Source organism: Sorex fumeus, unplaced genomic scaffold (genome assembly GCF_029834395.1).
Source record: "Sorex fumeus unplaced genomic scaffold, SorFum_2.1 ptg000099l, whole genome shotgun sequence".
NCBI lineage: Eukaryota > Metazoa > Chordata > Mammalia > Eulipotyphla > Soricidae > Sorex > Sorex fumeus.
The window spans coordinates 8,838,746-8,862,418 of record NW_026606156.1 but is presented as its reverse complement, the minus strand read 5'-3'; the positions used below and the strand labels follow the sequence as shown (position 1 = coordinate 8,862,418).

The following is a 23,673-nucleotide window of genomic DNA, read 5'->3' as shown; positions in this document are numbered from 1 at the left end:
AGCAATACTTTGCTTCTGTTACTGCAAAAGAATTCTTCTTCCACAACTGAAAAATGGAGGAGAGAGACTCTGATTTCAAGGTAGTAAATCTGTTTTGTCTTCATATTTCCTCCAAAGACTATAATTCTCACAGATGTGTGGGCACATGTGTGACCACACACTTGCCCACACACATGTGTGAGTTACAGATAGGAAGATAATGTCTCATGCTTACCTGATAACGTGTTGGCTGATTGAGGATGCTGTTAAAACTGTGCGATTCAAAAACTCTCGAATTAGACTGAGTGACGAGGTTTAACTAGGAAAGAATACAATTCATTTGGTAAAATAAAATACAATCATTTGGAAATCAGATACATTGCCTGATTGAGTACTTTATTCTCATTGATAATCTTCCTGGAGTCAATATTTCTTTTCTTTTTTCTTTTTTGTTCTTTTTTTCTTTTAAGCTACACTTATACTAACTGGAGGGATTGCACAGTGGGACTGGAGCAACAGCACAGATAATAGGGCATCTGCTTTGCACGTAGCTGAACCAGCTTCGATTCCTCTGTCCCTCTCGGAGAGCCCTGCAAGCTGCCAAGAGTATCCCGCTTGTACGGCAGAGCCTGGCAAGCTCCCATTAACGTATCTGATATGCCAAAAACTGTGACAACAAGTCTCACAATGAAGACATTACTGGTGCACGCTCGAGCAATTCGATGAATAACGGGAGGACAGTGCTACAGTGCTATGCTACACCTGGCTGTGCACAGTGTTTACTCTTGGCTCTGCACTCATGGATCACTCCTGGCAGGGCTTGGTGGACAATATGGGGTACTGGGGATCAAACATAGGTCAGCCACAAGCAAGGCAAGTTTCCCAGCCACTGTTTTGACTCCAGCCCCCAGAGTCAGTATTTCTGAGGCACATTTTGTTGAAAATTGATTTGTAAGTGATCCATTATATCTCCAAAGGTAAAAATGTCAGCAACAATTTCCCAACTTATCAAAATGTTGGAAAATGCACCTATATAACTGATTAGCTAAAAATCAATATCTTGGGGGGGGGTGGGTAGGAGGTCTACATTCAGCGGGGCTTGGGGGTCAATGCTGGGGGTCAAACCCAGGCCCTCATACATTCTGGCTCTTGAAAAATGTTTTTTTAAAGTGGGCTCATACTAGACATCATGATATGGGGGACTTTGCTGACTTTACTGAGATGCACCCTTGGTATCCTGTAGGCCAGATGCACAGAAGCTGCTCTGCCTGCTCTACGCCTGAACCCCCAGACACCTGAAGCACCGAGTTCAGGAGAAGCATCTTGTATTCTGTGGCCCTAGCACATCTTCCCAAATACTGTGACTTGATACAAGATTCACACCTTAAGAGACAATTGGGGTAAACGTTTTTCCCCCCACTTTTAAGGTTTAACTTGAGTGCCTGCAAGAACAGAAAGCCAAGAGAAACCATGACTATGGACCCTACTGGGTGGGCACAATACTCACATATGTGCAAGCTGATCCCTGCACATGTGTCCAAAGCAGGGCCTGTCCTAGTCCCTCCTCTGCCCTCCTCCACTTCCCCATAACCTGGAAGGATCTCCAAGGCAGGGAGGGAAGACTACAAGGCCCAGCTGAGAAAGCTGCTAATAAGAGAATTCTCCCACTGCCACTGGGGGTCAGCATCTGACTGCTCTCAGCTGTATTTAGCCAAAATTTAAGATTCTTTCCTGCCCTCTAGTACAGCATCTCCAGAGCTGTACTAGACTCTGTACACAGACAGTCTCTGAGACTATGAACACAGAAGAGAGACGTAGGCTGTAAGTCAGACCAGGGCTCCTGAGAGACGAAGTGGAGTCCTCCGTTTCCTCTCCGAGTCAAGCTCTTATTCTTGCCAATGGTGCAGCAGGAAACTGCCTCCCAGAAACCACTCCCAGGCACGGCTGTGTGTCCTTGGTGGGGCCTCAGAGTCCCTCTGCCTGACTCGGCCCCTCCACTCTGAGAGCTGACAGCTGCCTTCAGGAAGCAGAATGAACACTGGTTGCAGAGCTTCAGGTCCCAAGCTAGACCAGACCTTAGAAGTAAGCAGCTGCAGTAAATCCCAAGATCAGAGAGGCTACCAAATAGTCATTGCAGTAGCAGTGGGCATTACCCACAGAGCAGTTAGGGGCTAGCTTATCTCCAAGGCAGCTGGAGGGTGGGGGGAGGGCACAGCTGCTGGGGGCTGCAGGTACAGACATCCTCAGAAATCCAGCCGACATTGAATTCCTCCAGTGCCAGGGCAGCCTTATTTATGGAACAGAGTGACACCATTTACCACACAGCAGTGCACAGGACTCACATGTGCTGCAGGACATTTTGTGAACCGTGATGAGATGGGGGTGGGGCTGCATCTCTGGGATCCCTTATGCTCATCACATCCCTGCAATGTTCTCCCTTCCCATGAGACCATTAAAGCTTAGCATGCTGGAGCGACTAGCCTATGCCAGCTGTGCATGAGGCCCGAGTGCCATGGCTCAGCTCCCTGCATCACACAGCTACTCACTGCACACACCTGAGGTGTCAACTGAAATCATTAGCAGTCGTGGTCATCACTGCTTTCCAGGCGCAGGACCTCAGGACTGCCAGTCAGGCAAATCAGAGTGTAAAAGACCCTTCCTGAATGCACTGCTAAACTTTGAAATGCATGTTCAATTTTAAAAGTGAGAAGTAAAATGCATAAACTTGCTCTTTTTCTTCAGCTTCAACCGAAAATGACGAATTCACCTCAGACTACAGGGCAGCACTCCAAGGGTCAATGTTGCCACCTATGTGTTCCTGGAACATTTATTATGGTAGGCCTAAGAAATACTTCACCCTCACATATTTGCTCATACCTGCATCCCTCCATAGTCTTTACCATTCTCCCCACATTTTTCTGTGTCATATACCAAGTCTATCTCAGAATACTCATGATAATGTGCTTAGATGAAGCTCCTCATTTCAAACATCCTAGTGTGACTCTGCTGGGATAACCCAAGGGTAAACCGAGCGATAGCACAGCAGTAGGGCGTTCGCCTTACAAGCGGCCAAGATGGCCGACCCGAGTTCGATTCCTCTGCCCCTCTCGGAGAGCCCGGCAAGCTACCGAGAGTATTCGATATGCCAGACACAGTAACAACAAAGTCTCCAATGGAGACGTTACTGGGCCCGCTTGAGCAAATCGACGATCAACGGGAGGGCCTTTACCTTTTACCTTTTATTCACAAAAAACAGTATTTGTATGTAATATCTGAGGACATATTTAGACCTGTGCCAATAAGATTAAATTATTTAGCATTTCTACTCATAAAGTATTTCTTTTAAAAAGACTAGAGTTGTGGGTTTGCAGACAGAGGAAGATGTGAGACTGAAACTGTAGCATAATAATCACTGTCACTGTCCTGTTGTTCATCAATTTGCTCGAGCGGGCCCAGTAACATCTCCATTGTGACACCTGTTACTGTGTTTGGCATATCGAATATGTCATGGGAAGCTTGCCAGGATTTACCATGTGGGCGAGATACTCTCGGTTGCTTTGATTGCCAGGGTTGATTCAGCTGATCTGGCTGGCTAGGTGGTGTCCCCTTTTTCCTCACTGATGGCCTTCCCCTAATAGAGACGGACCGGTCTTCGGTCGAGGGTATATGAGTAGCTGCACTCCCCTGCTAGGACCTCCAAACAAGCTTAATAATAATAGCTGAGAAATGTAGAGTGTGTTTTCAAGCAATGCCTTTTCTGTTTACTTTTAATAAGAGTAGTTTTTGTCAGCTTGCTTTTAATCTGACACTGCAGATGAAATTTTGACCAAAGATTTGAAACATTTGGAAGATCCAGAAACATTCTAAAGGTATGTGGCCCCACTATTTTCACTGAAGAGCTATTCTACTCTGAGAGCACAGTGTGCTCTAAAATATACAGGATGTGGGTTCCACTAAGGGCAAAGCATCAAGAGTCGCTGGTCATTAACCTGGAGGAAGTTCAAATGACCATGAAGGAAGGCATCAAAGTAAGTCCTATCTAAAATAGAAGAAATGGTGGTTTCTAGAATACCAAGATTGAAAAGATTAAAATTCAAAAGATTGAAACTTTCTGAAGGTCTTAAGTTAGAGGTCTAGGAAAGTCCATACAATGGACAGTAACTTTCAACATCTTCTAAGTCTATACATGGGAACTACTGAGTACAGCTCATGACAAGGAGAAAGAGACTATGCATCCTAAGGTCTTGGCAAGTTTTTAGTACTCACCCTGGACTTTGAGTTGCCCATTCCTATTTCTGTATCCTTCTGAAATCTTCTCCTTCTGCATTTGGGGAAGTTAATGATCCTCATGAAAAAATACACAAATGACTTTGGACTAGGAACTAGGCTGAATGGTGGAGGCAATGTCTTTCCATCATCAAAATAAGACAGCCAAAGTTTGGAGCGTGCAAACTTCCATTCCACATCACTGTCATCCTGCTCAAAAGAAGAGAAAGGACATTTAGGAGCCCATTACAGACCTGGCCATTCTAGGGCTAAGACTGAGGCTTACTGAGGGACACAGTGCATGTCTTACAAGTGTGAGGCCCTAGGCTCAATCCCTGGCACCTCAAAACCCCAAACTTGCAAATCTTACATAACTATTCCCACAGGGTCTTACAACAAACTAAATTTATGCCTTTGAAACAGACAGGTGGCTTATATACATTTATCTGTATATTATTTCTACTGGCCTACATACTGTTTTTAGTATTGCTTATGATCCCCAAATAACAACATTAAATAACAAAACAAATAAGACATTACAAAAGTTAAATAACAAAAATTCCTCTTCCTGAAGCTCTAAAATTTAACCAGAACTTCCTACCTCTCATCCCAAACTAAAGTAAACACAGGGAAAACTCAAGCAGGATGGAAAGTCTCACACTCCTCACTTGGCCATCTGCCTGTCCAGACACATGTAGAGGATGTTCTCTAATTCTCCCCCAGCAAGCCTCCCCACAGCCATGGGCACAGCACAGTACATACCAAAGGCTCAGGGAAAATGACTCTCAGGTGAAGTATGACTTGTGGTTTCTTCCTGTCACAAAGCCCTCACACCCACCTGTGTCCTCAGGGTGCTGTGGGAGTGACTGCACAGCTGTCCCTAGCAACTAGAGGGACCGAGAAAGCCAAGGCTAAAGGACCACACTCAGGTGTTGTTCCACCATTTTCACTGAAGAACTAACTCTACTCTGGGAGCACAGTGTGCTCTAAAATGTACAGGATGTGGGTTCCACTAAGAGCAAAGCATCAAGAGTCGCTGGTCATTAACCTGGAGGAAGCTCAAATGATCATGAAGGAAGGCATCAAAGTAAGTCCTATTCAAAATAGAAGACATGGTGGTTTCTAGAATACCAAGAACCCTGACTTTAGATTACATGGTTGGTTACAGTGCTTGGCAGATACCTACTAATCCTCTCTAAGACAGGCTACCAGCCCCTGAGAGAGAACTTCCCTACGGTCAGTCTCTCCTCTAGCCATTTGTTTCATGGGTGCAGCAGCACAGCCAGGCAAAGACAGCACATTTGAGGGTGTCCCTGTGGGGCCCTGCCATGCTCCCACAGATGCTGGACCACATAGGGCATCTGGGCCTCCCGGGCCTCCCTCTATCCCCCAGTTGGACCATGTGCTGCACTCTGGGTTACTCCTCTGTCCCCGATATAGCCCCCCGGCATGGAGCAGCTGCTGCGTGTGCAGCATGGTGGGTGAGGGAAGGCACCTAGAGCATGGCTCACCTCAATCTCCTGGTAGGAGCTGTTGATCATGGCGATCAGCATGTTGAGTAGCACCACCACCATGGTGACATTGTAAATGCCATAGAGGACGTAGCCGATATTCTCAATAAATTTGTGGTCATATTTGAGCACGACGGACGTGACTTCAGACAACCCAAATATTGACCAAAACAGCGTCTTGAAACTTTCTTCTACACTGTTGAAAGAACAGGTACATAGTGAGTAAACAAACAGGTTTCAGTGTGCAGAAGTCAATGGTAAAAGCAAGATAGACATGGAAAACTGCACGGGTGCAGAATGCCATCATAATAACCCTCACACTTAGGATCATTTCACTGTCAGAGTTAATAACAATCACCCTCTCAGTTTTAGGAGAAAGCATTAAGTGAAACTTAGGTTGCACCACCATGCCTTGATCTGGGGTCTAGAGCAATGGAAGTTTGGAGTGTGGCTTTTTTAGATGGTACGAGATTTAAGTCAGGTTTCTGGAGTAGTCCATGGAGAAATGAAACAATGCACCAGGAACCCTGTGGGAACCACTCCAGAAAAGAGGTTCGATGGGGTTGCAGACTACACAAGTCATGAGAAAGGTAGACAAAAAGGGGAGCAATCTACCACGAGGGAAAGAGAGGGGCACAATAGAGCTGCCTTTCTTCTTTCTTCCTTTGGTTAATTTGGGGCTTTCTCCTGGCTTACTCAAGGACCACTTCTGGGGGGACCAGAGGGCCACATGAGGTGCTGGAGGTAGAACCTGGGTTGGCGCCCTATTCACTGTACTGTCTCTCTGGCCCTATTTCTGTCCTTTATGCACAATTCAGAGAATCCAGAGGACCCTGAAAGCCTGGGATGGAGGGAGGTGGCAGGATGTTCAGTCAGTGCCTCTTCACTCTAGTGTGTCCTCAGTTTGTATCATCTACGGAAAGTTATGCTTCACTGGAACGGAGGAAGAGAGAGATGTCTGTCTTTCCCCCAAATCTATCATGTCTGACTCATCCATCTTAGGAGAGGGCCCACACAGGGCCTCATGAAATGAATGATCTGCTTTCAAGTCCCTGAGTGACCACAGCTAACTAGGCCTGGCTGGCTTTATCATACAGCCAAATTGGTTGTACTATATGAGAAAGCACTGGTCTGTGCATGGAAAGGTAATCCTTCGATCGAATAATTACACATGCAAAATTCCATTACAAAGAAAACTTTGAATATATTTTTTCTAAAAAAATTTATGCAAGAAATACATTTTTGATTTGTTATAACAGATTCTAAATAACAATTCTATAGGCTTACTTAATTACCTGGACTTGCCAGTGAGACATTAAACAAAGCTTAAGTACTGGTTTATATATTAATTTACTAAACAAACATTGAAGAGCACTACTATTATTACTATGTTCTAGAAATAATGCTGCTTTCTGGGAAAAGGTTGGATGAAAGGCTCCTGTTAGTTCTTTGTGTTTTGAAACATTTCACTCTTTGATGCCAGAGCATAAAGGCTAAATGGGGACTAAGGAAAACTAGAGCCATTTTATTCATCCTACTAATGTAACCACATCACAAATCCTGTCTCCTTTCTCTAGTTCTTTTGACCGTCCAGCCCCCAACCTCATCCTTTGACTGGACCAGAGTGAGAGTGTGGGGAAAGGGATGGAGAAGAGGAAGGACCTGAAGGGGTGGAGGTGGACAGAGATGAGAAAGGACCTGAAGGGGCTGAGGGGGCAGAGAAGAGAAAGGACCTGAAGGGGCTGAGGGGCCAGAGAAGAAAAAGGAACTAGAGAGTCTGAGCTCTGACTGTGAGTAAGAGTCTCCACCCAGTCACCCATATGGAATCCCCCCGGCTTTGAGTTGTATTTTGCCCCATCTTGTTTTAAAAGTGAGGGACACCGTATTGAGAAATGTGCAGTATCTGAGCCTGGGGCCAGGCCTGCTCATTTTGCTGTCTCTCTCTCCCCTCCCTCAGGAAACAAGGGGAAACCAAGAGCTTAGTGGCTTCTAGAGCAGTCCTATGGGGCAGCAAACAGAGCTTTTCAACCAAAATGGAGTTTCAGTTCTGCTACCACCAAGACCTGCTCCATAGGAGCCATCAGAAAGAAATAATTATAGCATCTTGGAGGCTAACCCACTTGAGTTGATAGGACATGGGCGTTTGTCTCCAGTGAGGGTCAGAGGCACAGCAGGACTGCTGAGGTTAGGATACCCTCTGGGAAACCCTTTTTCTGAGAAGGAAGCACAGGGAAAGGCTCTCAGGCTGGAAATCTGGTGGATGGGTGGGGAATGAAGGGACCCAAGACCAAGGAATCGTGCCCAGCTTCCTGGAAGGGGAGTCTCGGGGGCAAAAACCAGAATAAGCAATAGCAAGATAGGACATATACTAGCACGGGCTGTAAAACATGTAGTTACTGTTCCTTCTTACTTAATTCCCCGGACTTGCCAGTGAGACATTAAACAAAGCTGAAAATTCTTTATGAAATACTAGTAATGGCTATAAAAATGATGAAGCTAAATTTAATGTTATAAATGATACAAGAGGTGTCTAGTATTAAAAATTTGTTTCCTAATGCTCTTAAAATAGCCCATCTTATCTAGGATTTTTCTAAATTCTGCTCTGTTCTGTCGCCAAATACTGAGCTCACAAGAGCCTTCAGATTAATCACAGCAGACACTGGTTTTTTTTCAGCTTTTGAAAACGTATTTATTACAATCACTGAAATTTTCCTTTCTAGAATTGTGAGACTGTCTCTCCATCACATTGCTTTAATAAGATGCTTTACTTACGTGGTAAAAGCAGCATTAACTTTAGCCCCAAGGTAGTAAGAATAAAGGATGAACATGCCGATCATAAAGGCAAGAAACACCATGATGAAGAGGACCATGAACTTGAATATGTCCTTCACGGTTCTCCCGAGAGAGATCTGTAAGGGTCCAAAGCTCTCATTGGCAGGGAGGATGTAGGCGATCCGAGAGAAGCTGAGCACAACTGCAATGGCATAGAGACCTTCAGATATGATCTGAGGGTCTGAGGGGAGCCATTTGTCTCTGGCTAGAAGAGAAGGGAAAGAAGTTGAAGACAGGCTTTCTGTTCGTGGCTTATAATGCAAGATAGCATCTAAATAGTCTCTATCGGGGGTGGGGGCGTTGAAATAACTCTACATCTGATGAACTGAGGGCATTGTTTTTTATGCAAAACCAGAACCAAGAATCCCACACACAGAAAATCTTTCAATGTGGGGAACATACTCACTGAGATAATGAGCCAAGTTCACATGGAGCAGAGATAGAATAAAGTGCAGATCCAAAGGAGAGGGTGCTTTGTGAGGGAGCAGGGGTCAGCAGAACAGTGTCCATAGTGACTGGATTCACTGACCAGCTATTCTGCTCCCTGGAACTTGTTGTTACAAGATTTAATTTCCACATGTCATGGGGAAATTAGTTCATCTGACAGATTAGACAAGCAAAATGTAACCTCAGGGGAAGTGAAGGTGTTTCTGAATCACAGGGGTGCTGTCAGTGTAACTCTGAGTGACAGAACTTGTTTCTGGAAGACATAAATATGACTGGGGCAAATACTGTGAAGGTTGATTCTATATGAGGACACTTAAGCCCCTCAAGGTCACTTAGCTCAAACAGAAAGATTTTTCCTGGGCATCCTCGAGAACTCTGGCTTCCTGGGTGATGGGGATGCTCCCAGAAGATGGATGCATTGAGAACATTTGCAGTCACAACAGAAACCAATAGCATTTGCTGCTATTAGCAAGTGTATAAATATTGTCATTACTAGCCTCTTCTAAGATGCAAAACCCAAGTACCAGAAAGTTTAGAAACTTGACCAGAATGTACATGTGATCAATAAGTAGTGAAGCCCGATTTAATAAATTTTCCTCCAAATGATTGTATGTGTGCATGTGTTTGTGTGTGTGTGTTTGTGTATGTATGAATAAATTTGAATAACTAGGTTATCAAAGTAGTCAAAACACAAAAGTACCATCATGGCACAAAAGTACCAGCTAGCTAAATTCTCCTCTCCCATGGAACTGACTTACTGCTCTGGTTGCTGTCTGAGCACGTACATTCCAGCTCACTAACTGCATGTGGTAAAGTGTCCAATTCTCTGAGGTTCGAGGCTCCTGTCCTGACGGAAGGAACTGTAGTTCTTTAGGATCTCTCCAGCATATCTGCATTCGCCTAAGCTGGCAACCCTACCCACAGCCACACCTGCTCTATTAAAATAGAGGGGGGCCCCCTCACTCCATGTTTGCTCTCTTCATCTGTGAGCAGGTCTGACACTCCTGAGCCCTTACTCTCAGGGACATGTCTTACCCCTCATTCAGACACTTTCATACCCCAAGAGTACTAGGAATCATAATTTTTTCACTTTCCATAACTTCTTCTCAACAATGTGACCTCTGAGGCACAGATTAACTAGAACCAAGGGACACAGCAATGGAGAGTCACAGCCTTGGTGTGAAACAGCCCGGTTGGTTAAAGTGCCTGCTGTTGTGCTGTCACCATCAACACACCTCCCCCAGGAAGCCAACTCTAAACCTTTCTGGACCCTCCTCCCCTCACTTGTGCTAACAACTCACCGTACGTGAAATACTGGATCTCTGGTGGGAGCGTGACTTCACTGAGGTCGCTCTCCTGGACAAAACTGTCCACATACTGCTGTGCCTTGGTGGCCTGAAGGAAGGCTAGGAACCTGGCCGTGAAGGCAGCGATGAAGATGGAGAGCATCCCGAAGTCCAGCACATTCCACAGCTGCAGGATGTATTCCCGTGGCCCCTCCAGCCAGAGCTCCTTGCACTCAGACCACATCATCCCTGCCATACCAGCCACAGGTTAGTGTCACTCCACATTCGGCCCTATCTCAGCAAGACCCTAGGGGGCCCCCAAGAGCCATGGCGGCCCCATCTGAAATCAGAGATGTGTGGCCAGCTCCATCCAGGGCAGCAGAAAAAGTGTGGCGGCACAAGGCAACCCCAAGGGCTCTGGTCACAGCCTGAGTCCTCACACCATCAGGATTCCTTGGGACACAACCATCAAAACAATTTGAAAATGCTCAAGTATATTCGCAACAAAAACCATCCCAGACCCCTGAAACACTTTCACTCCCCAACCGCCTTCTCTTGGCAAGGAACCCCTTGAGTGGGCCCAGCTGAAAGTGAAAATGCCAAACAACACCTGGGAGCAAGACTGTGGCTTGTGAAAAGAAGTATAATAGTGCAAAGTACATTCATAAAATGACAACTTAACCCGAACTGAGCTCAGAGGAGTGAGTGAGGGGTAAATGGAGAAGACCCTAAGAAGCAAGCAGGGTCAAGCTGAGAGAACATAAAAATGATCTGCATTCGTGATCAATAGATAAATGCTAAATCAATGGACTTACAGGTTTTTTTCTCACACTAATAATAAATTTGACTTTGATAGAGACATGGGGACAGAGAGATTGGACAGCAGATAGGGTGTTTTTCATACATGCAACCAACCCAGGTTCCATCTCTACAAGGGGTGATTCATGAGTACAGAGCCAGGAGTCAGCCCTAAGAACTGCTGGGTGTAGCTCCAAAACAAATAAAAAAAAACCCAAAAGGGGCTATTGTGAGGGAAAGGAACACTCTGAAAATGGAAAGTGTTCTTAAGTTCTAAAACTAAAACAATATAAATGTTCTTTAATCATCAGATAGTAGCCATGGGATTGTTTCACAAGTTTTCAGTGAAATATTTGGCCATTATAGGAAGCTATAGCACAGCATGTAGGGCATTTGCCTTGCACACAGCTGACCTGGGTTCAATTCCTCCATCCCTCTCCGAGAGCTGGGCAAGCTACCGAGAGTATCCCACCTGCACGGCAGAGCCTGGCAATCTCCCCATGGCATATTCAATATGCCAAAAACAGTAACAAGTCTCACAATGGAGACATGGAGATATTACTGGTGCCCACTCAAGCAAATCGATGAACAACGGGAGGACAGTGCTACAGTACTATTTGTTCAATGATTAAGGTTTATCTATAATTGGGCTCATGTTACCAAAAAAGTAGTTATCACCATGAAGGAATATACTTGAGCATTTTCAAATTGTCAAATATTGTTAGTCTACCTACCTCTCTTATGATGGCAATGATGTCATGCCAAGTATAGCAATACTTAAAGTAGAAAACCACAGAGTTCTGTAGCATTATTTTGATAGAACTTGGAGCAAGGCTTACCCAGAACCCAGACCATGATGAGCATTTCCGTCCAGGTGAACTGGGTGGTTTTCACCCTGAAGATCTGTTTGGGGTAATCCACGACGGTCATATTGGGCAATGTTGTGATGCCCTCAAATCGATCAGAGGCATTGAACACCAGCAGGCCCAAGAAGATGATGAAGGATGCAGCATGAGCCACAAACTTCATGAACGGGCTACGCAGAATCTTCCCCAGCTGTGACAACACAAACAGGAAACTAATTGCAGAAAATCTTCCTCAGTACATGAAAGTGAACACACAAGAGGAAAAATGGCACTGCTTCTATCCAGGAACAGAAATACATCATAAAGGGACTCTTGGTTTTTCCTCCAAAAGCCTTCAAACATGTTCCTGAACAGTTTGCCATGGGATATCATAGCACTAACAGATGCATTTCTAAAAATCATATGGCATAGACTATTTATCTTATTTGTATATAAAAGACTATTCAATGCCAAAAATTTTAGAAACTAAGAAACTCCAATTTTGTAACATGAAATTCTCTATTGATTTATGTTAAAATCTTATGACATGTGGGGTTCTTTTTTGCTTTTTGGGTCACACCCGGCGATGCAAAGGGGTTACTCCTGACTCTGCACTCAGGAGTTACTCCTGGTGGTACTCGGGGGACCTTATGGGATGCTGGGAATCAAACTCAGATTGGCTGCGTGCAAGGTAAACGCCCTACCCGCTGTACTATTGCTCCAGCCCCCTTATGATATGTTTGTAGCACACCAAAAAGCCTTTGGAGATTGAAAAAATACTTACTAGAGCAAGGTAAATTTTAATTCACATTTATATGATAAAGTCAAGAAAGTAGAATCAAGACAGATATTTTATCTGTTGCTATCATAATGAAGAGAAAGATATGTAAAAATTAAACCTCTGTGTACATAGAAGAACCGATAAGTGAGTGGATAAACATGTGTCTTATGTACACAATGGAAAAGTATTCAGTCATAAGATGAAAGATTTAGTGGAAGGAAGTGGACACTGGTAAAGGGATATGTATTGAAACATTATATACTTAAAACTTAATAATTAATAACTTTTCTAACTGTCATTTATAGATTAAAAATTCAAAAAGTAGTTTTAAAAAATGAAATTTTACCATTTGCACCAAAATAGAAGGTTCTCTAGGTGATAAGACTAAGTGAAATGAATGAGAAGGGAGGAAAGCAGTCATTGGATGATCTCATTCATATGTCCGATACAAGGAGACAAAACAAGCTAAGCAGACAAAACAAACAGAGAAGTAAATTATGATCGTGGATCTGAGGTCCCTAGAAAGGAAGAGGATGGGAGTTGCTAACCCAGCAGAGAAGGGATCGATGGATGCTTGTTTAATAATTTTTTTAAATTTAAGTAGGTTAACTTGAAGTGATCTCTGCGTTTGAAAAATCATGAAAATAGTACGAAAGGCTTTCTAAAGTTCAATTAATAAATGTTGTAGGGTGACTCCTTTGAAATTCCATGTCTGTTATAGAGAAAACAAAAGCAATTCCTCCTGTCCATCCACAGCTCAGAAACTGGGTGTATCTGATAGAACTGATCCCAGAAGTTTTCTGTTCTACACCCTCAGAGCCTCTGTTTTTCATTGTCATTAAAGCACTGTGGTTTACAAAGTAATTCATAGTTGAGTTTTGGGCGTGCAATATTGCAGCACCGATCCCACCCATCAGTGTCAACTTCCCTCTGCCAATGCTCTTAGGTTCTCTCCTGTATCCCCCACCAGCCTGCCCTCCTGACAGGCACCTTTCTAAGTTGGGTTGTTAAAATGAAGGCCTCTTGGTGTCAGTGCTGTTGACTCTGTGGTTTGAACATTGGGCTCTGTCATTCCTTAGCACCACCTTTGCACCTGGCTCCTATCTGGCCCCTACTGCTTCTCATCTCTCTTCTCCCTCTCCCCTCCTCTCTTCCTGTCCTTCCCCTCCCTACAGTCTGGGGCCAAGGTTGATCAGGGCATCCCTCCTTTCGCACTCTGTCTATGACCCTAAAACATGCCAAAGGCTGCATTCAAGAGATGACTTCAGGTAGCCATGTGTGCTGAGGACCAGAGTACATCTGGATTTCAGGATGGCACAGGGAACACATGCTATATTTTCCACCATGGACACAGAGTAGGGACAGCAGTGCACAGGCCTCTGGAGGGCTTACAACTGCAGGGAGCTGTGGAGGGTATGAACTATCTGCAGCATAGCCATTTCTCAGGAACTACCAAGACTGAGTTCTGAGAGGTTGGTCATTAAAGCTCTAACCACATGAGGATAAAGCAGCTTGCTTACCTGGACACAGCATCCAAAGGAGAGCTACCCTGTGAGGCAAGGTTTATAGGGTCTCGTATACCAAATGAGACAGGCCTGAACTGTCCACTCATGTCACCCAGAAAGGGAAGTCACAAGTGGGGTTAAGATTTTTGCTCTAAAGCAACCTTTCTCATATTCATTTCTAGTCTCCACCTTTCTGTATTTGAAAAATCCTGAGGTCACATTCCATAATACATGTCAAAGAAACTTGGCTGAGTTATCAAAATTGGTCCCAATGCTCAACTCTGCTTTTACTGCAAGGGCTACTCTGAAGCAATGGCAAGGATTTGTGCCATTGCCAACCCTATCATAAGCAAGACTAGGTTCACAGAGCAAGGAGGGATCAAAAGTCACAGAGCAACTGCTGCTCCAAACGGACTGTGGTACGACTACCACACACATCCTGGGTAGAGCCCCCAGCCCAACTTAATCCACTCCATACCAGCAGAAGGGAGGGCAGAAGGGGACAAGATGAAGCACTTCAACCCCGCCAGCCCCAAATGTTGAGAATCCGGTGCTGGGCACAGGAAGACAGAAAAACCCTCCCCGGACCCTCCCTGATGAAGCTCAGGGAGCCTCTTCCCTCCTGCTTTGCACCTTCACTGCAGAGCTGCCCTATGCCTCCACCCCAGCCCTGGGACCCTCTTTTAGAGTCAGCACAAGTGGGGCTGTCTTGGGCAGCATTCCCTCTGCACACCAAGGATTTTGTCTTAAAAGTGAGTATCACATGCCCAGCAGTGTGACTCTCCCCCTGGCACTAAAGCTGCTTTCATCCTTTGAATAGATCTAGTTGTTAAAAAGCAGAATTCAGGTCATCAACACTCAGGCAAAACTGGCAAGGTTCTAAGTAGGAAGCTTTTCCCACTTCCTTCCCAGAGAAAACGAGGCACGAGTGGCAGGAAAAGGCAGAGCAAAAGTAGCAGGAAAGCCATACCCTGCTGCATGGAGCGATCCAGTAGCCGATAGCCAGGAATGGGAGACCCAGTGCCACAACTAGCACCACCAGACACTTGATGGCCACCGTCTGTTCCCGCAGGCCTGAGAGATTCTCATACCAGATGGTCAGGAGCTGCTGCTGGCAGTTGGGGTGGGCCACAAACTGTGGAAGGAGAGAAAGAAGAGAGAGAGAAGGAGGTGGGCTTCTGCAACTGTTAGTTTACATTCCCCAGGGACGGTCCCAACCTGCAGACACTCGTGCACCCTCCCAGCAATTCATGACATTCAACTGTCAGGATCATGCTGGTGTGAAATTACTTATTTCCCTAAATTATGGGGGAAAGGTGTTTAGTCACAAAAGGATTAAGGTCTTTTTGTGTCCTAACCAGCAGGATGAAAAAGAAGAATGCAGCTGTTAGAAAGGACCAGTGACACACTCATGTCTCTGGAGGCAGAGGGGCTTCCATGTCCAGGGACATCTCCAATGGTTCTAGTTAGGGATTCCAAGGGATCCTAGCAACCCCCAGGGACTGGGTTTTCTCTGACAGTTTGCCTGCAAGGAGAGAAACAGTTCCCACCTACCAGTGTTGTGCCCCATCAACTCTGATTATAAAAGAACCAGAAACCAAAACCAAACCCATGCCCAGGGAGGCAGAGGGCTACAGTCTCCCCCAAATCTGCTCTCTTGCCCATGACCAGGAGGATAGCCTGACAACCACCAAACCATAGGATGAAAACATGTTAACAAATCTCAGTTTGAAATTCTTAATGGAATTCATTTTAATCAGACACACTAGGAGGGCTTGGGAGAGTCCGAGTATGAAAAAGAAGATGCTATCTTTCCTCACTTGCTCATTTCCTTGGGTAAAAACATATTTTATCTTCTTGAGTTCTTTTCACCTTAATCATGGAAATCCTTGCAAGGTACTGCACACATACCAAATCTCCCAAAACGGGATTCTGTTACTCTTCCAAGGGTCTAAGTTTTGAAAATGGTATTTCAAGACAAACACAATTATGACTGGGACTCGGGATAAAACGTGTGGCTATAATCCAGCTTGAAGATTCCTGAGTCTATGAGACAACCTCCTTGGTTTCCTGCTGGGAATGTCTGCAGACTTCCACTTCTGCCCATACTCTGTGGAAATTTCCTTCTTGCTTTAACTTCCTACCATCTGTGTGAAAGCCCTCGTCCCCTGAACAGTTCCTAAAAGTCTATCTCATCTTTCATCCATTCACTCATTCACATGCTCACTCTTCGAATACCCTCAGGCCCTCCTGGAGACCAGACAGCAAGGCTCTGCTGGGGGTCATGGTGAGCCAGCAGTAGATGTGGTGGGGTCCCTGTGCTGCCACAGTCAATAGCATTAACACTGAAGCACCTAGTCTGATGTGAGTGTAAGTTTTTGGTGTTTGCAGGGTCTGCTTTTCTGGGGAGTTGGAAGTATGAAAATAAGAGATTGTCTTAAAATCCCAGTCCTTGTTTTTGTCATGCTACAAATTCTAGCTCTTAATTGACTCTGTGGCTATTGTTGTTTTTATTTAATATATTTTAAAAAGCACAAATGAATATTTCTTTCCATTATTTAAAGTGCTAGGCTAGAGCGATAGCACAGCGGGTAGGGAGTTTGCCTCGCATGCAGCCGACCCGGGTTTGATTCCTCCACCCCTCTCAGAGGGCCTGGCAAGCTACTGAGAGTTATCCCGCCCGCATAGCAGAACCTGGCAAGCTCCCCATAGCATATTCAATATGCCAAAAATAGTAACAACAAGCCTCACCATGGAGACGTTACTGGTGCCCACTGGAGCAAATTGATGAACAACAGGAGGACAGTGCTACAGTGCTACATTTAAAGTGCTAAAACAAGTACCTAAGAAACGCTGGTGAAAAAATTAAATGGGCAATACAAAAGTAGCAAGTTAGGGCAAAAAAGCTAAACTCTTCAGGAAATGAATTTTTCTCCTTTCAATTACTTCAGAAATGGGCTATGACCTTTATCTCTTAGGCTTTTCACCTCCCCCAAATCTCCTGCAGTCATACCAGCTGAAGAGAGTTGCATGACATGTGGACGTTGTTCCCAGCTTCAATGCTTCTCACATGAAAGGGCCACATACCACAGACAGGACTCAGGCTTCCCTCTCTATCCAGCATGTGCGGGGGAGAGAATTCTCTACTGGGGCTACAAAGTTCTATCACAAGGTCAGTTCTGGACCTGGTTCTGGTGAGATTTCTGGATGCACAGCTTGGACAAGTTTACTAATCCAACCCTCCTGAGAGCCATGAGTCTCTGGTGTCACTGCAGCGCTTTGTGCTCAAACTGGTGATAGTCTGCCACTAAGGACCAGCACTGTGTGGTGAACAATTACAACAAACATGCAGCAGTTGTTGGGTGAACTTGTAAGGACTCATCCCAGGAGGGAATTTTGTAATGTGAAAGTGTCGCTCCAAATACTTGAATGCCACCAAGTACTAAACTCTGCACATCACTGCATATGCATTAGCTTATCAACCATCCAGTACCTAAGAAGCACTCATTCTTACCTTGGTCTATAACCATAACCCTGGTCTGACCTCTTAAGACCCTTACCATACTGCAGAGAGATGACAGACCTGGATGGACCCATTGACAAAACTGGCTCCATTCCGGATAACAGCTTTCTTCTATAAGGTTGGTCAAGTTCTCTTATAATATAAAAGCATTATTGTTATCTAGTACATATAAGCTACTGGAATCTAGATAACTGAATTTTGCGCGTTGTTTCTGGATGACACCTGGCAGTGCACCGGAATCCCTCTTTCAGTGACTGGAGGACCACATGATGCTGGGGAATCAAACTGGGAGCCTAACACAGCCTCACACATCTAAGGCAAGTGATCTACCACTGAACTACATCACTAAATTCCCAAATGATATTTTCATTTTTTAAACAACCATAAAGTGTGGGACCATAATAATAGTACAGTGAGCAAAACACTTGCCTTGCATGAGGTCAACCTGGATTCAAGCCCTGGTTCCCCATATGGTCCCCCAAGCCTTGCTAGGACTGATCCCTAAGTGCAGAGCCACGAGGAAGCCCTAAGAACAAATGAGTGTGGCCTCCAAACAAACAAACAAACAAACAAACAAAAAACAACAACACAAGTGAAATACAGCTACATTTTCTATGAATTATTCAAAAGCCCCATACAAACCAGAGTAAAAGGGAATCATAATTTTTATTTCTTGAAAATGCATGTTTGACTGCTTAATGCTGTATCCTGAGATAATGTCACAGAGCATGGTGAACCTTGGCTTCCATGGTAAGTGGGATCTTACGGCTCATCTCAGCTATTTTACCAGTGAGGAGGGTAACTCAGGGTTACTGCAGGGATTAATCTGACAATTCAGGTAACAGTCTTACCAAAAAAAAAAAAAAAAAAAAAAGCACGGGCTGCTTCTCTTAGCACACTGTAATGAACTTGGTACAAAATTCCTTTGCAAACATCTGAATCTAGTGACATTCCATCAAGACTCAGACATGTAAGAGATACCACCCTCTTTCTATGAGGAACTGAAAGTGAAGGTGTACGACCTATTCAAGTTCCCACAAAGCAGAAAAGCAGACTGGATCTGAAGGTAAGTATCTGACTCAAAACAATTCTTCCCTTAATTTCTTCGACAAAGGGAAAAGCTCTTCTTTACTTATTACTTATTTGAAGCAACGGTAAGGTCCCAGAACTGTGTACTGCTAAGATGTGGGTGCGCTGGGCTTGGCACCTCTGAGATAAGGGCGGGGTGGGGGGACAGTGAGACTGCTGAGAGGCAGGGACTACTTTCCTTTTATTTTTCCCTTTGGGTTACACCTGCAATGCTCAGGGATTACTTCTGCTCTGCACTCAGGAATTACTCCTGGCAGTGTTTGGGGGACCATATTGGGTGTGGGTGACTGAACCTGAGTCGGTCATGTGCAAGGAAAATGCCCTACCCGCTGTGCTATTGCTCCAGCCCCATTACTCACCTTCTTGACTTCATACTTAATGGCCAACTTGACACGACTGAGAGAGACTTTATGCCTGTGCAGTTCCAGAGGTTCGGTGGATTCCAGGTCTCCGTTCAGAATAGCTTCCACCTCTTCTGAATCTCGGCACAGGTCCAGCACACCCACTACAAAGTCTTTGCACTGCATGGAGAGCTTCCGATAATCATTCTACAGGAAAAGAGGCAGGGTTTACAGTGAGGACAGCGGGTCAGGAGAGGGTTCTTCCAGGGGAACAGCAGCAGCCCCACCTGCATGTGGGCTCTAGAGTCAGACCAGGCTGTCCTTAGCCAGGCCCTCCTGTGACCTGTGGCCCAGGGCATGGCTCTGGAAGTGCTTACTTCAATGCCTCTGTTCCTTGTGCAGAAATGCCAGCTACATGCATATGCTGAAAAGCCTAAGCATCAAAAGGAGTTGTAGTTCTCTTGTAAAAATTAATCTGAAGTCAAATAGACCATTTTTGGAATAGTAATTTGCCTAAAATGGAAAGATTTCTAAAGCATTCTTTGGCCTAGAAGATTGGCACTTGACACTAAAGCATCGAGTTTGTTGTCCTTGCCTCACAGGAGATGACGCAGGTCTAGATCAGGTCTCTAGCACAACACCTGGGTGCTAGACCCCTATGAACAAATATGGAGCTCTTCTCAGCTGCCTCTCAGATGTGAGTTTGGGAACAACAGTTCTGTAGGGAGGGAGAGAGCTGGACAGAGACCTGCAGAGAGAAGGGGCTTTCCTGGGTTGTGTGAAGATCCTGCTACCAGAACCTGAGAAAGTGGAAGGAAAGGAATGAAACATAAATGAACTCTCATGGGCTGCAGAATATTGATGCCTAAGAGAGCAATTTCCAGGCTACTGGAACTAACACCTCGCTAAATATACCCTATGAGTCTTTAATTCCATTAGCATATTACATGGCACTTGGACCAGGAAGAGGCCTGGCCTAAACGAAGTTCCTTCTAGCCTCCTGGGTCCAGTTTAAAGCCAGTGACCAACTCGAGAGAAAGTGTCTCACTCCCAGGAACCCAGCCTCACTTCTATGACTTCCCCTAAACAAACCACTGAGAAAGTTAGATGCACAATAGTCTAATTTGGTACATCTGAGGCAAACAGAATCTCCCTTTCAACATAGCCTGAGGTTGTGAGATGTGTATACTAAATAAAATGTGGCACAGCAGAATTTCCAGGCTTCCAAAAGTCTCATTTTTTAAAAGGACATGAGTAATTAAAACTCTCCCCTTAAATAATTAATCTGATTCGATGGGCAAAAGCACATCATTGACTCAAATAAACAAGATGAGGAGACACTGTTTAAGGTTACCCAAACTATAATCATTTCCATTCCAGATATCAGAAATTCAGATAAAGAACAGGTGCAGTTAATCCTTTCCCCTCATTAGGGAACAGATAAAATAAATAAAAACTTCACCTTGGCTTTCGTTCAGGTTGGTACCATACAACTAATAAATAAAATGACCGGTTTGGTTCTTGTGCAGGATGTAAGTTAAATATCCATGAGCTTTCCATTCCTTGAAGACTAATGAAATATTTTACTATACCATCACGTAGAAGCACTAAATCCTGTTTACATACACAGTATGTAAATTGTGCTCCCTTCCGGTACATCTTTCAGATGAAACATGCACTTCAGTTCAGACTACTCTAGAACATTTGGGTGGTCTTTTCTCTGACGTAAAGAGGCTATTCTCTATGCTTGAAGAAAACTTAGTACCACTTCTGTAGTCATATTTAAATGATGACCTTTAAAATTTAAATAATGATTTAAATCATCACTTAAATGATGATCTTCAAACACTCTGGGTCTATAAATCGTCCGGTCTAACTGGTGATCTTCCAGCTGCACAAACAACTATGAATTCTACAACCATTTCAGCAGGTCCTGCAGGAAAACATCTGTCATCCAAGTTCAGAAACACTCATAGCTGAGATAACTGTGCTTTCTCTCATTGAACTCATGGGTCATTGTGTTTTCTGTGCTCAAGCAGCACAATGGGAGGGGGTTGAAGGCAGTGGGGAGAAAAGCACTTGACCCTCCTGGGCTGCAGAGGGAGCCACACCTCCTGGGCTGCTCGGCTCAGGCTCAGGCTGTCAATGATTTCCCTTAACTCAGTGCTGAGAAGTCTTCAGTGATTGCCTTATTCACAAAGTGGCTGGCTGGATGCTCTGCAGAGTACGGATGCAGTCCCAAGGTCTGCTCAAGCTGAAGAGGAAGCGGCTGAGTTCTGGGCCCCCGTGGGCATCCTACACCCCGAAGCTGCTACCTGACCCCACCCACTTTGTGGGAAGACTTCCCAATAGGCTCTGTGAGAATGTGTTTGGGCCAAGTCAGCACTGCAGGAGAGCTCAGGGCTCACACACAAATAAATTATTCTAAGGAAATTCTTCAACTGGGACCCCAAATACGCGGCAGGCAGGATTAGTGCCAAAGTGAATTTTTTCTGCGCTCATGGGCTCTTGAGAATTTATAAAAGATCTGCAGAATTTATAAATGAATCTGGAGCGATAGCACAGCGGTAGTGCGTTTGCCTTACACACAGCCAGCCCGGCTGAGCCGGGTTCAATTCCTCCGCCCCTCTCTGAGAACCCGGCAGGCTACCGAGAGTATCTGCCAAAGACAGTAACAACAAGTCTCAAAATGGAGATGTTACTGGGCCCGCTTGAGCAAATCAATGAACAACAGGAGGACAGTGGTTTTTTTGTTTGTTTGTTTGTTTTGCAGACAAAACTCAGAAGCTTATGTTAGAGTTTATCAGACAGTTCAAGTAGATGGTTCCAGGTCTCTCCCCAATGTTCAGACATCTCCTTTCACCTGTGTAAAGGACATCACTCATCCTATCCCCTGATACCCAGTCCAGTGTACAACATCTTAAGTCCTGTCCCTCACTGTCCGCTCACCTCCATTTGGGGACCACGGCTGGTCTGGTCCCGTCCCTACACCGTTCTCTATCCAGTGTATGCTGTCTTAGTCTGAAATCTTGTTGCAGGGCCCCTTTAGGGTGGTACCCTGGCAGTCGCCTGCTGTCCTGCTTTCCTTAGTCTCCAGCATCACCCATGTGTGGTCCTACATCTGGGCATAAGAACCCTGCCCGAGGCTGCCATCTGAATGGGCATAAGAACCTTGCATGGCCCTTCTCTCTGTCTGAGCCTAGGTCAGTGGGTGAAGAGCGTGAGAGAGACTGGTTAGGGGCTTCCTTTATCTGCTGTTATCTCCCACCTCCAGCGACCTCTTTATCTATTTTGACTGAAGACCTTTCTGGTGGCGGAGATTTAAAGTAATGGACTAAATTTCCTAGCTCACCTGCGCTCCATGCTTGCACTCCACTGTACCAGACTGCAGATGCTGTCCTCTCCTGGAAGTCTGTAGAGTCAGCTGGAGAATCTCTTTGCTATAAAATACCTCTTGCTTTTAGATTATTTCCCTTTTTCTCTTTCTGCCAGCCTCCTGTGCTATAAGTTAAAGTTGCTTTGCGTCTTTATAACTTATATTTATTTATTTATTTTTCTTTTTGGGTCACATCCGGCGATGCTCAGGGGTTACTCCTGGCTCTGTACTCAGGAATTACTCCTGGTGGTGCTCGGGGGACCATATGGGATGCTGGGAATCGAACCCGGGTCAGCCGTGTGCAAGGCAAACGCCCTACCTGCTATACTATCACTCCAGCCCCCTATAACTTATATTTATAGTTATTTTATGCCTAGTTTATTCCAAGGCCATAATATTTTGCTTCTTCTGTTTCTTCTATGGTATCTTTTTCTTCTGTGCAAATATGTCTTGTGGTTTAGAGAGAATTTTCTCTTTGTGAAGGATCTTCTCCACAAAACTGAGAGATCTGAGGCAGAGTCAATTTGACTGTGAGCCAAGAAAAACACACCAAAGGGTATGTTTTGGGGCATGGTTCACCTGGTTGTGCTCAATGATCAGGGAATCTACATCTAAACCCTTAAATTTAGCATTACCCTGCATTTTTTAAGTATATGCAGTCAGCATCCTTCTTGGGCCACTCAGCTTATGTCCAGCACCACTGTTTGACCTGGACACACCAGCTCTAGGACTGTGAAGAGGGAGAGGCACAGGCTGCTTCTGCAGAGTGAGATCTTTCAGGGCTGGGCAGCTTTGGGGGACATGCAGGTCCCGGATGCCACAGACAGTTTCACATGTGTTCTCAGATTGAACATGAAGCTTTGAACCTGCATGATTTTGTAGTATTTTCTGAGCCAAGCGAATAGCAAAGCATTTTGAGACCACCTAAGGTTACTTATGGAAAGAAGAGAAAGGCAACCACACGGAAGAAAAATGCTTCTTGGGATAGGGGTAGGGGCAAAGAATTACAAATTTTCATTTTGTGGTCTCACAGGCTTAATAGATTACTGACTTCTTTGCCACTGACATTTGGTCTTCTACCTGTAGTTCATCCT

General features: G+C 44.9%; 1 protein-coding gene across 1 annotated transcript in view; it reads right to left on the bottom strand.

Moving 5' to 3' along the window:
* Window positions 1-23,673, bottom strand: part of TRPC3 (transient receptor potential cation channel subfamily C member 3) — a 60,348-nt gene that overhangs the window by 15,529 nt on the left and 21,146 nt on the right. Inside the window, exons 3-10 of the mRNA XM_056134491.1 lie at window positions 19,222-19,410; window positions 15,221-15,385; window positions 11,959-12,175; window positions 10,337-10,570; window positions 8,529-8,793; window positions 5,757-5,952; window positions 4,246-4,455; window positions 215-298 (exon numbers count right to left, since the gene is read on the bottom strand). Of these exons, the coding sequence (XP_055990466.1) occupies window positions 215-298; window positions 4,246-4,455; window positions 5,757-5,952; window positions 8,529-8,793; window positions 10,337-10,570; window positions 11,959-12,175; window positions 15,221-15,385; window positions 19,222-19,410 (1,560 nt within the window). The remainder of the gene's footprint in view (window positions 1-214; window positions 299-4,245; window positions 4,456-5,756; window positions 5,953-8,528; window positions 8,794-10,336; window positions 10,571-11,958; window positions 12,176-15,220; window positions 15,386-19,221; window positions 19,411-23,673) is intronic.